A 16,131-nucleotide genomic window follows, 5' to 3' on the forward strand; every position below is an offset into this window, starting at 1 on the left:
GGACAGAAATAGTGTTTCTGATCCGTAGAGGACTTATGGCTTTACAGCAGTGTTATAATGCATTAATTTAACATCTTTAGCAACATATTTTTTACTGTACAGCTTTCTCAATTTCATATATATACTTTTCATTTAATTTTTCAATTTTCTGTTTATGTTTTCACCCAGGTATCCTCTGGATTCCTTATTCCATCTATGATTGCGAGATCGTCTGAAAAGGCTAAGCAATTTATTACTTCTTTCGATTTACTACGCTTTGTTGAGCTATTGTCTTTTCGTTTGTCTTGCTATGTTTTGCATTCTCTTATTATTGTTTCCAGCACACAGTTGAGTAGTAGTGCTGAGGGACTGTCTCTTTGTCTGACTCCTGGTGAATTTCGAAGGGACTGGTAGCATTTCCAATAAATTTAACTTTAGATACTGTATTTGTAATAGTTCTGTGTTGTTATTTGAGGAGTTTTCGTATCTAATGCAGACGTCTTCAAGATTCTGAGGAGTGAGTCTCTGGGTAACGGAACATAATCGTTGTCATTTCGTTATCTGCCTTGCGGCACGTTTAGACTTTGTAGCCTTTGTGGTCTGCTTTCTCTTCAGCTTTTCTTACCTGATGTACCAGTGGAACAGTGGGAGAATTTTTTTTCAATAAGAATTAACTAATATAGATAACAATAAAATAAATTAAAATACAAGAAAATGTGACAACCATGTCAGAATACATAAGTTACATATGTGTGGTCTAGGTCGTATTATGTGTGGTACTTTGGTCCAGGTCATCAGTGATGTACCAGCAAAATTACATATATTCTCATAGCTATTGTTAGGTCAATGTTGCCATACGTCTTCAAATGAGATACTTATAATACTTGAGTACTGATTATCATGAGGATTGTAATATAATACTTTGGAATTTTGTGTACTATACTTAGATGCTATTTTGATATTTGCCAATATAAGTCGCTTATGGTCAATACTACATTTTTTCTCCTCTCATGGAAGTTGTCCTCTGCCATAACTTGCAAATGTGTCCAGCGAACCCTGTTGTGTATGGGACGCTGGTGCTGACGTATGGCGTATCGTCGAAAATATGTTCGACTTTCTCGACATTATCAATACTGGGAGTTTTTGAGCACTCGATAGCATCATCCAAATGACTATTGTTGGATGTCTTGTAATACTGGATAGTAAGATTGAATGGCGGCGTGGGAGAAAATGAACTGTACACAGCCGTTGCTGGAAGTAAACATCGTGATCAGCTTTATACACTATGTGATCAAAAGTATGCGGACACATCCAAAAACATACGTTTTTCATATCAGCTGCTCTGTGCTGTCATCTACTGCCAGGTACTCCGTATCAGCGATCTCATTAGTCATTAGACATCGTGAGAGAGCGGAATGGGGCGCTCCGCGGAACTCGCGGACTTCGAACGTTGTCAGGTGATTGTGTGTCATTGGTGTCATACGTCTGTACGCGGGATTTCCACAATCCTAAAGATCCCTAGGTCCACTGTTCGGATGTGATAGTGAACTGGGAACGTGAAGGGACACGTACAGCACAAAAGTGTACAGGCCGACCTCGTCTGATGAGTGACAGAGACTGCCGACAATTGAAGAGGGTCGTAATGTGTAATAGGCAGACATCTATCCAGACCATCACACAGGAATTCCAAACTGCATCAGGATCCACTGTAAGCATTACGATAGTTAGGCGAGAGGTGAGAAAACTTGGATTTCATGGTAGAACGGCTGCTCATAAGCCACACCTCACACTGGTAAAGGCCAAACGACGCCTCGCTTGGTGAAAGGAGCGTAAACATTGGGCGATTGAACAGTGGAAAAACGCTATGTGGAGTGACGAACCACGATACACAATGTGGCGATCCGATGGCAGGGTGTGGGTATGTCGAATGCCCAGTGAACATCGTCTGGCAGCATGTGTAGTACTAAGAGTAAAATTCTGAGGCGGTGGTGTTATGGTGTGGTCGTGTTGTTTTGCATAGCACTATCACGGCTCAGGCCTGCAGCACCTTCTTGCTTCCCACTGTTGAAGATCAATTCAGTAATTGCGATTGCAGCTTTCAACTCGATCGAGCAGCTCTTCATAATGCACGGCCTGTGGCGGAATGGTTACACGACAATAACATCCCTGTAATGGACTGGCCTGCACAGAGTCCTGCCCTGAATGATAGAGCATGTTTGGGATGTTTTGGAACGCAGACTTCGTGCCACCGACCGATATCGATACCTCTCCTCAGTGCCGCAATCCGTGAAGAATGAGCGGTCATTCCCCAAGAAACCTTCCGGCACCTGACTGAACTTATACCTGAGAGAGTGGAAGATGTCATAGAAGTTGTGGGTGGGCCAACACCATATTAAATTGTACCATTACCAATGGAGGGCGCCACGAACTTTTAAGTCATTTTCGGCCAGGTGTCCGGATACTTCTGATCACATAGTGTGGAGTAGAAAATCCTTTTTTAACATTTTTTTGGTTCTCTGCGCCCATTAATTCACTTGATCGATTTTGTTACGAATTCCTCCTCTTAGGATAAATTTGTTCTTAAAATGTCCTTTCCTCGAGAATCTAGGATATTCTGGGAAGTTATGTACGTTTCTCCACAGTAAACGGTTACAGGGTACGAACAAGGTTTTAAATTCCGTTCATTGCCCTCAAATACCTACCACTTCAATCTACTTTGCAACAGCACCAGGTATAATATCCGACGATTGAAAATAAATATGAATTCTTAAATAATTTTTATGGTGAATTCAAAGCCGTTCTTAGTTTTCTTTTGTCACATACAGTACTTTCATAACAAATCGAAGCATCTCTATACTCTGGGGTTGGGTTGTTTGGGGAAGGAGACCAGACAGCGAGGTCATCGGTCTCATCGGATTAGGGAAGGATAGGGATGGAGAACGGCCGTGGCCTTTCAAAGGAACCATCCCGGCATTTGCCTGTAGCGATTTAGGGAAATCACGGAAAACCTTAATCGGGATGGCCGGACGCGATATTGAACCGTCGTCCTCCCGAATGCGAGTCCAGTGTCTAACCACTGCGCCACCTCGCTCGGTCCATACTCTGGAAATTAGCTTAGGCGAACATATGCAGGAATCCTGCATGGCCGTTCTAGGCAGGTCATAGTGAAAGTTGTTTGCCGTTGCCTTACTCCGACATGTTACGCAAAATCGAGCGTGTACCTGTGTAGTGTGAACGAGTGTGGTGAGTACTTGTACAGAGCGCTGTTGAGTTTGTGTTGTCATGGATGCATTGAAGGGAGAGGTTGAAACCGTTTCCGGCGGACACCCTGCTCCTCTGCAAGAGCACCAAGGAGACCACCGTGCTCAACCTCCCCATCCGACAGACGGATCACCATATACAGCGCCACATGCCATCTCTTCTCGAGACAGGCGGAGAGATTTGTAATTTAATTCAGCATATTGCCCCAAAGGCAGAGAAAATTTTCCACCAGCAAAGACTCCAACTGTCTTACCTCTGAGTCGAGTGCCACCCCACACGTGTGCTTTAGCGATCCCGGCTACGGTGACGTGTAAGCAGAATAATGTACATGCCGTGTTGGATTTTAATATGTGAGTGGAGTTGCCAGGCAAAGAAAAGCATTGGCGTGCAAAAGCTGGCCTAATCGGAGACATTTTGTGTCCGGCACTATAAACTTCTTGAATGCTGGTAGACTTCAAGAAATATTGCTTTCATTAATACTCATCCAAATGAATTTGCTGAAGCAGTTTGTAAGAGCTCTTACATAAGACGGCTTTAGCTTTAAGCAATTTCTTATCCACTTTCCCTCCATCAGGCAAGAAAAGATGATAACTGGAAATTTTGTTGATCCTCAGTTTCACAAGTTGATGACGCAGTATGAATTTCAAAAATGGTTCAAATGGCTCTGAGCACTATGGGACTCAACTGCTGAGGTCATTAGTCCCCTAGAACTTAGAACTAGTTAAACCTAACTAACCTAACGACATCACAAACATCCATGCCCGAGGCAGGATTCGAACCTGCGACCGTAGCGGTCACGCGGTTCCAGACTGCAGCGCCTTTAACCGCACGGCCACTTCGGCCGGCCAGTACGAATTTGAGAACACAACGAATGTTAGAGGAAAAGATGCATTGGCTGCCTTCAGCTCTGATACTGGAACTTCCTAGGAAGAGAAAAACTTCCATATCACAACACTGTCAAAGCCGTGTTGGAAGATTGCAACAAGAGTTGCAACACCAGTGTTAAAGTTCACTCTCCACACACTCACTCTGACTGCTTCACTGAAAATCGGGGATTATAGTGATGTGTACGGAGAACGTATCCACTAGAGCATTAAAAAGGATGAAGAGAGGGTATTAGAGAAGATGGTATTGAAATATTATATTCGACTATTGTTGGAAGTTGAAGCGTGACAGTATGGTTGAAAGTTATACGACGAAACTGAAAAGGGCAAAGTTTGAAAATTCATTGTGGTAGAAGACTCAGAACGTTGATAAGAGACCTTTAGAGAGCATTTTAATACATGCCTCAAAATAAAACAATAATTATAAAAACACAGACATTCATTGAAATGGGCATTCAAGAATAATGTAACAAATTGTTTCTCGTCCAGTTTCGGTTGAAAACATGAGGAAATTGCTGTCGCACATCGTGGAATACTCCCCTTCAGCCCCCTATAGTTACACTAAGTTCCGAAGATGTTGGCACTGTACCAGTAACCTTCAAAATGGTGTCTGTTACGGAGGTGTATTCCAATCAGAAATCCGTAATTGAGCTTCTTTTGGGGGAAAACCAGAGCATCGCAGATGTTCATAGGCGCCTGCAGAATGTTTACGTAGATCTGGCAGTGAACAAAAGGACGTTGAGTCGTTGGGCGAGGTGTCTGACATAATCGTAATAAGGTCCCGCACACCTGTCCGGTCTCCCGCGCGCCGGCTATCGCCACACAGGTGTGACTCCTGCAATGTTGGAACGTGCGTAAACTCTCATTTGATGTGATCGATGGATCCCAACCAAACACATCGCTGCAGAACTTGGCGTCTCTGTTGCTGGTGCTGACACACTCGTTCACCAGGTATGTGCCCGCCGGGTTCCTCGCTGCCTAGCAAGAGACCAACAGTCTGTGCGGAACTGCTTGAGCGTTACGAAGTTGATCGTGACAATTTTTTGTCGAACGTCGTCACAGGCGATGAAACATTGGCTCATCACTTTTAACTGAAAAAATAAGCCCATGGAGCAGCGCCAAGCCACTACTCCCTCGAAGAAAAAGTTCAATGTCACATTGCAAGTAGACCGTTTAGGTTTTTTGTTGGTAACGCCACGTAGCGCTCTATATGAAAATCACTGGATGTGCTGTGTGCAGTCTGTGGCTGGTTGGCATTGTTGGAACATTCTTCGCTATTGTAGTGTTGGGCAGTTGGCTGTGAACAGCGCGTAGCGTTGCGCAGATGGAGGTGAGCCGCCAGCAGTGGTGTATGTGGGGAGAGAGATGGCAGAATTTTGAGAGCGGACGATCTGGACGTGTGTCCATCAGAAAGAGTAAATTTGTAATATTGGATATCATGAACTGATATATATATTATGACTTTTGAACACTATTAAGGTAAATACATTGTTTGTTCTCTATCAAAATCTTTCATTTGCTGACTATGCCTATCAGTAGTTAGTGCCTTCAGTAGTTTGAATCTTTTATTTAGCTGGCAGTAGTGGCGCTCGCTGTTTTGCAGTAGTTCGAGTAACGAAGATTTTTGTGAGGTAAGTGATTTGTGAAACGTATAGGTTAATGTTAGCCAGGGCCATTCTCTTGTAGGGATTATTGAAAGTCAGATTGCGTTGCGCTAAAAATATTGGCTGTCAGTTTAGTGTTGATCAGAATAGGTAAAGAGCGAAATGTCTGAGTAAGTTCAGTTCTGCTCAGCTGTCTGAAACTCAAATAATGTGAGAGGTTTATCAGCACAGTAATTCATTAATTTTTCTAAGGGGACGTTTCAACATCCTCAGCTGCTTAAACCATGACGACTGTTTACTGGGACTTATTCTGTTTGGTTGGGGGTTATTCTGTTTGGTCTCCTCCCTCATGGTACAACTATATTGTGCTACCCTCAGGAAACTGAAGAAACGAATTCAGTGTATTCGTCGCCACAAAAATGCAAACGAACTTCTTGTCCATGACTGTAAAGGAAACAGAAGTCTGCACATCCGACAGCGTTGGTTTCTAAGATGGTCTTCGAGAGCGTCGTGAGACAATGAAGTAAGTAGTACCCGCCTAAGACCAGGAGAGGCAGTCGAAGTTCGAAGAACTGGCATGTGTAATCCATGTGCCGAACTGTATAGTTACCGGCGACGAAATACTCGTGACACTATTTTCTTGTCACGTATTGTGCGCTCGCGAATAGGTCCCTCAGGTGTGGAGGCTTTTTCCAGCGCTGGAACTGCCGCTTGGTGTCCGGTCGTGACTGAGACGTGGAGAGGTCGCGATGCTGAGGCGGGCAGGGGCCATGTAGAAAGGACGTGTGTCCGAGATGAGCTCACGAAACTTCACGGAACTCATCCACCTTACAGACCGGATCTCGCACTTCCATATGTTTGGTTCAATGAAGGATGCACTTCGCGGGAAGCAGCACGTGGAGATGTTGCTGATGCTGCAAGATGTTGGCTCTGAGGCCGCCCAGTGGAGTGATACCATGTTGACACATAGGCCTTCGCAGTAAAGTGGTGTAAGGCCATCACATTGAACGGAGATTATGTGGGTAAATACGGTTTTCTAGCTGAAGGAGTGGGGAATAATATGCTGCATAGGAGTCCTGAATAAAACAAACAAGCTTCCGGGGAAAAAAAAGTGTTGCATTGCTTGCTGAACGCCCCCACGTATTTGTGCTTCAGTTATTTAAATCCTTAAAATACGACATCTTATTCTGTGAAAAATCAGGACGTGGTATAACAAGAAAGTAATTTTCAGAATTAGCATTACAGGCTGATTTTTGAGTAAGGAAATGATAAAAATTTTACAAACAGCAGGCTTGTCCAGCCTGTGTAGCTGTCTCCATGACTGTGATGTCTGTGTGAATTCTCCATCACTCAGCGTTCAACAGTTGTGGGCAGTACTGCGGTCAGCTTGACAGCTGAAGGATTCTTCATACAAGCAGACGTTCATAAGGCTCTAGAATTTTCGAAAGCAAGCGAAGAGCCAGAGCGCAGCACAGTGCGTACGTACCTGCGCTGAAGATTGAGATCCTGTTGCCCGGGCTGATGCCGCGGCCGTCGCGGTACCACGTGTAGACGGGCGAGCCGTCGGCCACGCAGCGGAACTCTGCGTGCGCGCCGCTCTTGATGGTCAGGTTGTCCGGCCGGGTGGTGAACGACGGCGCAACTGTATGCCACAACAAGTTTCGCGTTAGTTACGCACTCGCTGGCGTGTCTGCTTCATCGTACTTACATATTACCAAAGGCCCTCACATACACACCAATCAACCGACCGACTGACAAATTGGGCGTGTGTAGGCGTTTTGGCCAACCGACCGACCAACTCTTCTGTCGATCGGGTGTGACCACCCGGCATCCACCCCTCCCCCCCCCCCCCTGCCACCAACCACACCAATCACCCGACAGCTGCCAATACTTACCCACGAAATAGTGTCGTGTGTAGTGCTGTCGCCCCAACTTTCCGACTTATGTTCGTCGGTTGTCTGTGTGCGCGATAAACAAAATACTCCAAATAATACACGAACTGGATACTTACCTACTTCATTCCCACGGGGACTAGGTGGCGATGTAATTGCTGAGTATGTAAGGTGTACAAGAAAGTGGTCGGTCGGTAGGTCAGTTGGTGTGTATGTAAGACCCAACGGCTAGAGTGGTTGCGCAATTCCAGTTGCACGTTGCTTATCTATCCACTTCTAGGGAAAGCAAAAATTTATTTGCAGTTACTTCATGTAATTACTAACCCGATTCAAAAGTTTAAAATACCGACATAATCCACTCATTTAGAAGTATAATCTTACGTTAAAGCTCTAAAGCAATAAGTATTAAAGTTAGAAACTGTGTATATGTTGTGAAGAAGGATAACTCAGCATTTGAATTACCCAGTTTATATTTATTTTGTATTTCAGAAAGAGAGCACGTAGCAACTTCCAACTAACTTTATACATGATTTCAAACATTTTCAACGACTTCTCTCCTTGAAACCACCGCAAAATAATGAACTACAAAAAATTATATCTCACTACATTTTGACTGTTCATGCAGTAAAACTACAGCATCAGGCAAGAGGTTTTAAATTATTACTTCCTTACCACCAACTCTATTCGCACAATTCAATTTTACGCACAGTCTCCGCATGTACCATTGATTATGAATTCAAAATTATATAATTTTACGACCAATACACAGCCTGACAGAGTGAGGCAGCCAGAAGACATGGTCGCATGTCAGTGTAACTTCGTAAACGCACACACCTTCAATTGCTATGCAAATGATTAAATTTGCAATTGAGTGTGACAAATAAAACGGCTACCAGAACGCACTAGTGTTGTTCGTATATAATGTGGTTTTGATGTATGGTAGGGTATGCAGGATGTTTCAGGATGATTGGTCAATATTCACGTATATGACAGGAACGGTCATTTGAAGAAAAAATGGTCTCTAAAATGTATACTCAAAGAGCTAAGAGCACATCCTCAGTACTGTGAAACAAATCTCTTCTACCGCAGGCTCTTTGCGTTTCATAGTTTTAGAAGAGGTAGCACTGATCAAAACAAAAAAAAAAAAAAAAAAAAAAAAAAAAAAATGTGCCCGGTAAACATGGGCCCTTGTTTAGTAGATACTTTCTTCTTCTGGACCATACCACATCTTCCCAAAATACGGAAAGCAAAGAACTTGCATTAGAAGAGGTCTATTTCACAGTATCGAAGAAGAAGGTATGTATTTTAGAACCGACGCTCGCCAGACTTCCTTGCCTCAAATGATAATTCCAGTCATATCCCGGAAGACTGACCATACCTCCTGGGACACCCTGTAGAAGGCGTATGAACAGCATTAAATATAGAATGACAGCTGTGAAGACCACAGAGATACTGTGAACTCATGTGAGATAGCGCTGTCAGTGCCTGACAGAGTTTGAAGGTAGCCTCATTGTGGGTCTCCATTTAGCCGGAGGGTTGAGTAGTGCAATATTCAGATTTATGGGGCACTTGGATGTGGCAGTGGCACTATGGTGTACTGCATGGGAACATGAGAGCAAGCATACTCATCGTCAAGGTTCCGGTCGACCACATATAACCACAATAAGGCAGGAAGGACGTCGTAACCCCTTCATATCACTGCCTCCCATCCGAAAACAAGTAATTGACTCCCTGAAACATGGTGTCTCATGCCGCACCATTGCTCGGGAATTATAGTTCAATTCTTTTATCTTGGCGGTTCACGCATGCCTGCCAAGACGCGGGAGATTGCTGCGTTGCCAGTTGTACGCGCCAAGAGAAGCAGCACCATAGTATAGTTCGCAAACTTACGTTTAGGGGGGAGCGCGCAGTTTATGAAGTAAAGCCACCACGGCCGCATTAACCCTCTCGCGGCTACAGAGACGTGCTCCCCGCATTCCGCGATGTGCGCGATTTTGCCATCATCGCACGGTTCGCCTGTGCAGACACATGGTTTTTCGACTGCTTTGACACACTTTATCATTTGATTTCACAAAAACTATTTGGACCAAAAATTTGGTTTTGACACATCTTCATGACTGATACCTTCCCCCCATAAAAGACTTAATTTTGTTTCGATGTTCAACGCAGTTATTGTGCAGCATTAGATGTAGTAAACTACTGCACGAAATTTTGAAGAGTTTGCAGAGGTAAAAGACCATAGCGTATACTTTCGTATGGTCGATTTTAGTTGCCACTAGAAATTTAAAAAAATTTCATTCAAACGAATAAAATTACAGAAAATATTAAGCACCAAACGAGGTTTGAACTCAAAACCTTTAGCTTTACAGCCATACACTTTAACCATTACGCTAACGCAGCTCGCTACCGGAGGATGTTAAAATATCACACAAAATACCGACAAACACTGTTGGTATGACTATGAATTACTCACGTTTCGTCGAAGTACAACAGGAAATAAACAATTATCGTTGTTCTTTATTGCGAAAAAGCGGTTAGTGAGAATGATACAAACACCTTTCCTTGCTATCGCCTGAATTAGGAGGCTTATTGCTTGTTTGGTTTAATTAATTAATAGAATATGAAGCAACTGGTATAAAGAACGCTTTTTCCAAACTTTCTATAAAAGAAAGTCTGCTATCAAGACATTACTTTTGTTCAATTACTTTATTTATGACTCAATGTTTCTAAAACTGAAGACACTCGTCTGTGCTCTGCACTGCAGTCGAGCTCTGGCAACGTCGTTGTCTGTTCATTGGCTGACTGTGTTTTGTGACGTCAGATGCGCAGAACGGACCTAAACTCGGCCGCCGTCATAAATGACGCGCACTTTAACAGCAGCTGAACTAGAGAATTACCGCCGCATGCGTTAGTACTGCAACACGAACGGCTGCATTTGGAGTGATGCCTTGGCCGGGAACCATGGACTGATGCAAATGGCCGGCCACTGTGGCAGAGCGGGTCTAGGTGCTTCAGCCCGGAACCGCGCTGCTGCTACGGTCGCAGGTTCGAATCCTGCCTCGGGCATGGATATGTGTGATGTCCTTAGGTTAGTTAGGTTTAAGTAGTTCTAAGTCTAGGGGACTGATGACCTCAGATGTTAAGTCCCATAGTGCTTAGAGCCATTTGAACCATTTGAGGATGAATGGTGTGGTATTGTGATCAGCGATAAATCGTTCTTCTGCACTTTTCCTGATGACTGTCGTCGGTGAGTATGGTGGCGGTCTGGGGAAAGTTTCCATTCTTTCAATGTTTTGGAGAGGCGCATCGGTATTTCTCCTAGAGTCATGTGCGGGCAGAAATGGGGTGCGACGTTAGATCGCAGCTGATAATAACTGAGGATATACTGGCGGCACATCGGTATGTCACGAACATCCTGCGTCCTCATGTGTCACCTCTCATGTGACAATATCGTCCACACATGATCTGTGTCTCTGTGAAATGTCTGCGTGACGCTGACGCATTCCGGTGGCCAGAAATCTCCCCAAATACCTCTACCAGTGCGGACGAAAATTCCGTCCCAGTGCCAATATTCAGGATATCAAGGACCATTTTAGTAGTTGCGGGCAATCTTAAGTGAGAGGGTACAATGGCTCTTTAATTCCCTTCCCAACCGAAACAGTTCATGCACCCAGGACACAGCGGGTGCAACGGCACATTGATAACAGGGCTCAAACTGCGGAGTTCTGTATAGTCAATGAAATAACAGCACATGCCCTCTCAACCTGTAAAGAATCTACATCTACATCTACATCTATACTCCGCGAGCCACCTTACGGTGTGTGGCGGAGGGTACTTATTGTACCACTATCTGATCCCCCCTTCCCTGTTCCATTCACGAATTGTGCGTGGGAAGAACGACTGCTTGTAAGTCTCCGTATTTGCTCTAATTTCTCGGATCTTTTCGTTGTGATCATTACGCGAGATATATGTGGGCGGTAGTAATATGTTGCCCATCTCTTCCCGGAATGTGCTCTCTCGTAATTTCGATAATAAACCTCTCCGTATTGCGTAACGCCTTTCTTGAAGTGTCCGCCACTGGAGCTTGTTCAGCATCTCCGTAACGCTCTCGCGCTGACTAAATGTCCCCATGACGAATCGCGCTGCTTTTCGCTGGATCATGTCTATCTCTTCTATTAATCCAACCTGGTAAGGGTCCCATACTGATGAGCAATACTCAAGAATCGGACGAACAAGCGTTTTGTAAGCTACTTCTTTCGTCGATGAGTCACATTTTCTTAGAATTCTTCCTATGAATCTCAACCTGGCGCCTGCTTTTCCCACTATTTGTTTTATTTGATCATTCCACTTCAGATCGCTCCGGATAGTAACTCCTAAGTATTTTACGGTCGTTACCGCTTCCAATGATTTACCACCTATGGCATAATCGTACTGGAATGGATTTCTGCCCCTATGTATGCGCATTATATTACATTTATCTACGTTTAGGGAAAGCTGCCAGCTGTCGCACCATTCATTAATCCTCTGCAGGTCTTCCTGGAGTACGTACGAGTCTTCTGATGTTGCTACTTTCTTGTAGACAACCGTGTCATCTGCAAATAGCCTCACGGAGCTACCGATGTTGTCAACTAAGTCATTTATGTATATTGTAAACAATAAAGGTCCTATCACGCTTCCTTGCGGTACTCCCGAAATTACCTCTACATCTGCAGATTTTGAACCGTTAAGAATGACATGTTGTGTTCTTTCTTCTAGGAAATCCTGAATCCAATCACAAACCTGGTCCGATATTCCGTAAGCTCGTATTTTTTTCACTAAACGTAAGTGCGGAACCGTATCAAATGCCTTCCTGAAGTCCAGGAATACGGCATCAATCTGCTCGCCAGTGTCTACGGCACTGTGAATTTCTTGGACAAATAGGGCGAGCTGAGTTTCACATGATCTCTGTTTGCGGAATCCATGTTGGTTATGATGAAGGAGATTTGTATTATCTAAGAACGTCATAATACGAGAACATAAAACATGTTCCATTATTCTACAACAGATTGACGTAAGCGAAATAGGCCTATAATTATTCGCATCTGATTTATGACCCTTCTTGAAAATGGGAACGACCTGCGCTTTCTTCCAGTCGCTAGGTACTTTACGTTCTTCCAGAGATCTACGATAAATTGCTGATAGAAAGGGGGCAAGTTCTTTAGCATAATCACTGTAGAATCTTACGGGTATCTCGTCTGGTCCGGATGCTTTTCCGCTACTAAGTGATAGCAGTTGTTTTTCAATTCCGATATCGTTTATTTCAATATTTTCCATTTTGGCGTCCGTGCGACGGCTGAAGTCAGGGACCGTGTTACGATTTTCCGCAGTGAAACAGTTTCGGAACACTGAATTCAGTATTTCTGCCTTTCTTCGGTCGTCCTCTGTTTCGGTGCCATCGTGGTCAACGAGTGACTGAATAGGGGATTTAGATCCGCTTACCGATTTTACATATGACCAAAACTTTTTAGGGTTCTTGTTTAGATTGTTTGCCAATGTTTTATGTTCGAATTCGTTGAATGCTTCTCTCATTGCTCTCTTTACGCTCTTTTTCGCTTCGTTCAGCTTTTCCTTATCAGCTATGATTCGACTACTCTTAAACCTATGATGAAGCTTTCTTTGTTTCCGTAGTACCTTTCGTACATGATTGTTATACCACGGTGGATCTTTCCCTTCGCTTTGGACCTTAGTCGGTACGAACTTATCTAGGGCGTACTGGACGATGTTTCTGAATTTTTTCCATTTTTGTTCCACATCCTCTTCCTCAGAAATGAACGTTTGATGGTGGTCACTCAGATATTCTGCGATTTGTGCCCTATCACTCTTGTTAAGCAAATATATTTTCCTTCCTTTCTTGGCATTTCTTATTACACTTGTAGTCATTGATGCAACCACTGACTTATGATCACTGATACCCTCTTCTACATTCACGGAGTCGAAAAGTTCCGGTCTATTTGTTGCTATGAGGTCTAAAACGTTAGCTTCACGAGTTGGTTCTCTAACTATCTGCTCGAAGTAATTCTCGGACAAGGCAGTCAGGATAATGTCACAAGAGTCTCTGTCCCTGGCTCCAGTTCTGATTGTGTGACTATCCCATTCTATACCTGGTAGATTGAAGTCTCCCCCTATTACAATAGTATGATCACGAAACTTCTTCACGACGTTCTGCAGGTTCTCTCTGAGGCGCTCAACTACTACGGTTGCTGATGCAGGTGGTCTATAGAAGCATCCGACTATCATATCTGACCCACCTTTGATACTTAACTTAACCCAGATTATTTCACATTCGCATTCGCTAATAACTTCACTGGATATTATTGAATTCTTTACTGCTATAAATACTCCTCCACCATTGGCGTTTATCCTATCCTTGCGGTATATATTCCATTCTGTGTCTAGGATTTCGTTACTGTTCACTTCCGGTTTTAACCAACTTTCCGTTCCTAATACTATATGCGCACTATTTCCTTCAATAAGCGATACTAATTCAGGAACCTTGCCCTGGATACTCCTGCAGTTTACCAATATTACGTTAACTTTTCCTGTTTTTGGTCTCTGAGGACGGACGTTCTTTATCAACGATTCTGATGTTCTCTCTGGTAAGCCGTCAGGTATTTTATCGTTTCGCCCAAGGGGGGGTCCCTCTAACCTAAAAAACCCCCGTGTGCACGCCACACGTACTCTGCTACCCTAGTAGCTGCTTCCGGTGTGTAGTGCACGCCTGACCTGTCTAGGGGGGCCCTACAGTTCTCCACCCAATAACGGAGGTCGATGAATTTGCAACCATTATAGTCGCAGAGTCGTCTGAGCCTCTGGTTTAGACCCTCCACACGGCTCCAAACCAGAGGACCGCGATCGACTCTGGGCACTATGCTGCAGATATTAAGCTCAGCTTGCACTCCGCGTGCGATGCTGGTTGTCTTCACCAAATCAGCCAGCCGCCGGAAGGAACCAAGGATGGCCTCAGAACCCAAGCGGCAGGCGTCATTCGTTCCGACATGTGCTACTATCTGCAGCCGGTCACACCCAGTGCGTTCAATAGCTGCCGGAAGGGCCTCCTCCACATTACGGACGAGACCCCCCGGCAAGCACACCGAGTGCACACTGGCATTCTTCCGCGACCTACCCGCTATTTTCCTGAGGGGCTCCATAACCCGCCTAACGTTGGAGCTCCCTATAACTAATAGGCCCGCCCTCTGTGACTGTCGGGACCTTGCCGGAGAATCGGCCACTGGCCCAACAGGCGAGGCATCCTGTGGTGGCTCGGAAACGATGTCATCACCACTAGGAAGCACCCCGTACCTGTTGGAAAGGGGTAAGGCAGCTGCCACGCGGCCAGATCCCACCTTCGCCTTTCGGCCAGGCACGCGCGAGCCCACCACTGTCCGCCATTCACCCTGGAGTGATGGCTGACCGGTAAGATGCTCACTGCCGAAAGACGCAGCGACATCAGGGGTTCCATGTGATTCCAAGGCCACCGAAGTAGGCATAGGTCTCACCACAGTTGCCCCAACGCCACTACGAGCCGACGCCTGCGCCTCGAGCTCGATGAGCCTAACAGACAAAGCCTCCACCTGCCCCCGAAGAGTGGCCAATTCTCCTTGCGTCCGCTCACAACAACCACAGTCCCTACACATGACTATGTTTACCCTACTCTATACGGTGACAAATTCCCAAGATAATCTTCTGATGAGCTACTCTGATAATCAAGAAACACTCACTGAAATACGAGACACGAAAACTACGCTAGGTTTTCCCAGAAAAACTATTTAAAAGCTAAGCGCAGCAAATAAGTACAAAATAAATTTCTCTCCTAACGATCAAGAACTGTTAGTTTCTATGCAGAGCAGATAGACACAAATAGAATCCCTTCCTTAGTGGAAGGTCGTAAACAAAATGCAAAATAAACGCTTTATACAAACAGTACTCGCTGCTGCTGGTGCACTCGCTCTGGCTGTCACAAGACAACTGCTGATTCAAGTGACTAGTGGCTAACGGCCGCGAAACAAACAAAAGACGGTTTTAGGGCGCTTTCTGTTCTAAACGATCAAGAAAACACTAAGAAATCTAACACGAAAACTACGTAAAGTTTTATCAAAAACTGTTAGTTTCTATGCAGAGCAGATAGACACAAATAGAATCCCTTCCTTAGTGTTCAAATGGTTCAAATGGCTCTGAACACTATGGAACAACATCTCAGGTCATCAGTCCCCTAGAACTTAAAACTACTTAAACCTAACTAACCTAAGGACATCACCCACGTCCATGCCCGAGGCAGGATTCGAACCTGCGACCGCAGTGGTCGCGCGGTTCCAGACTGAAGCGCCTACAACCGCTCGGCCACTCCCGCCTGCTTCCTTTTCAGTGTATTTCGGGATTTTTGTCAGAAAATACATTTCAGGAAATAATATCACATACACATTAAGTTGCGTAAAAAACCAACATTTCTTAAAAGTTGGTACTTAGATTTCTTAA

General features: G+C 44.5%; 1 protein-coding gene across 1 annotated transcript in view; it reads right to left on the bottom strand.

Annotated features, from left to right (window-relative positions):
• LOC126259176 (peroxidasin) overlaps positions 1–16,131 on the bottom strand; it is a 242,549-nt gene that overhangs the window by 131,068 nt on the left and 95,350 nt on the right. Inside the window, exon 8 of the mRNA XM_049955745.1 lies at positions 7,215–7,370. Within this exon, the coding sequence (XP_049811702.1) occupies positions 7,215–7,370 (156 nt within the window). The remainder of the gene's footprint in view (positions 1–7,214; positions 7,371–16,131) is intronic.

Source organism: Schistocerca nitens, chromosome 5 (genome assembly GCF_023898315.1).
Source record: "Schistocerca nitens isolate TAMUIC-IGC-003100 chromosome 5, iqSchNite1.1, whole genome shotgun sequence".
Classification (NCBI taxonomy): Eukaryota; Metazoa; Arthropoda; class Insecta; order Orthoptera; family Acrididae; genus Schistocerca; species Schistocerca nitens.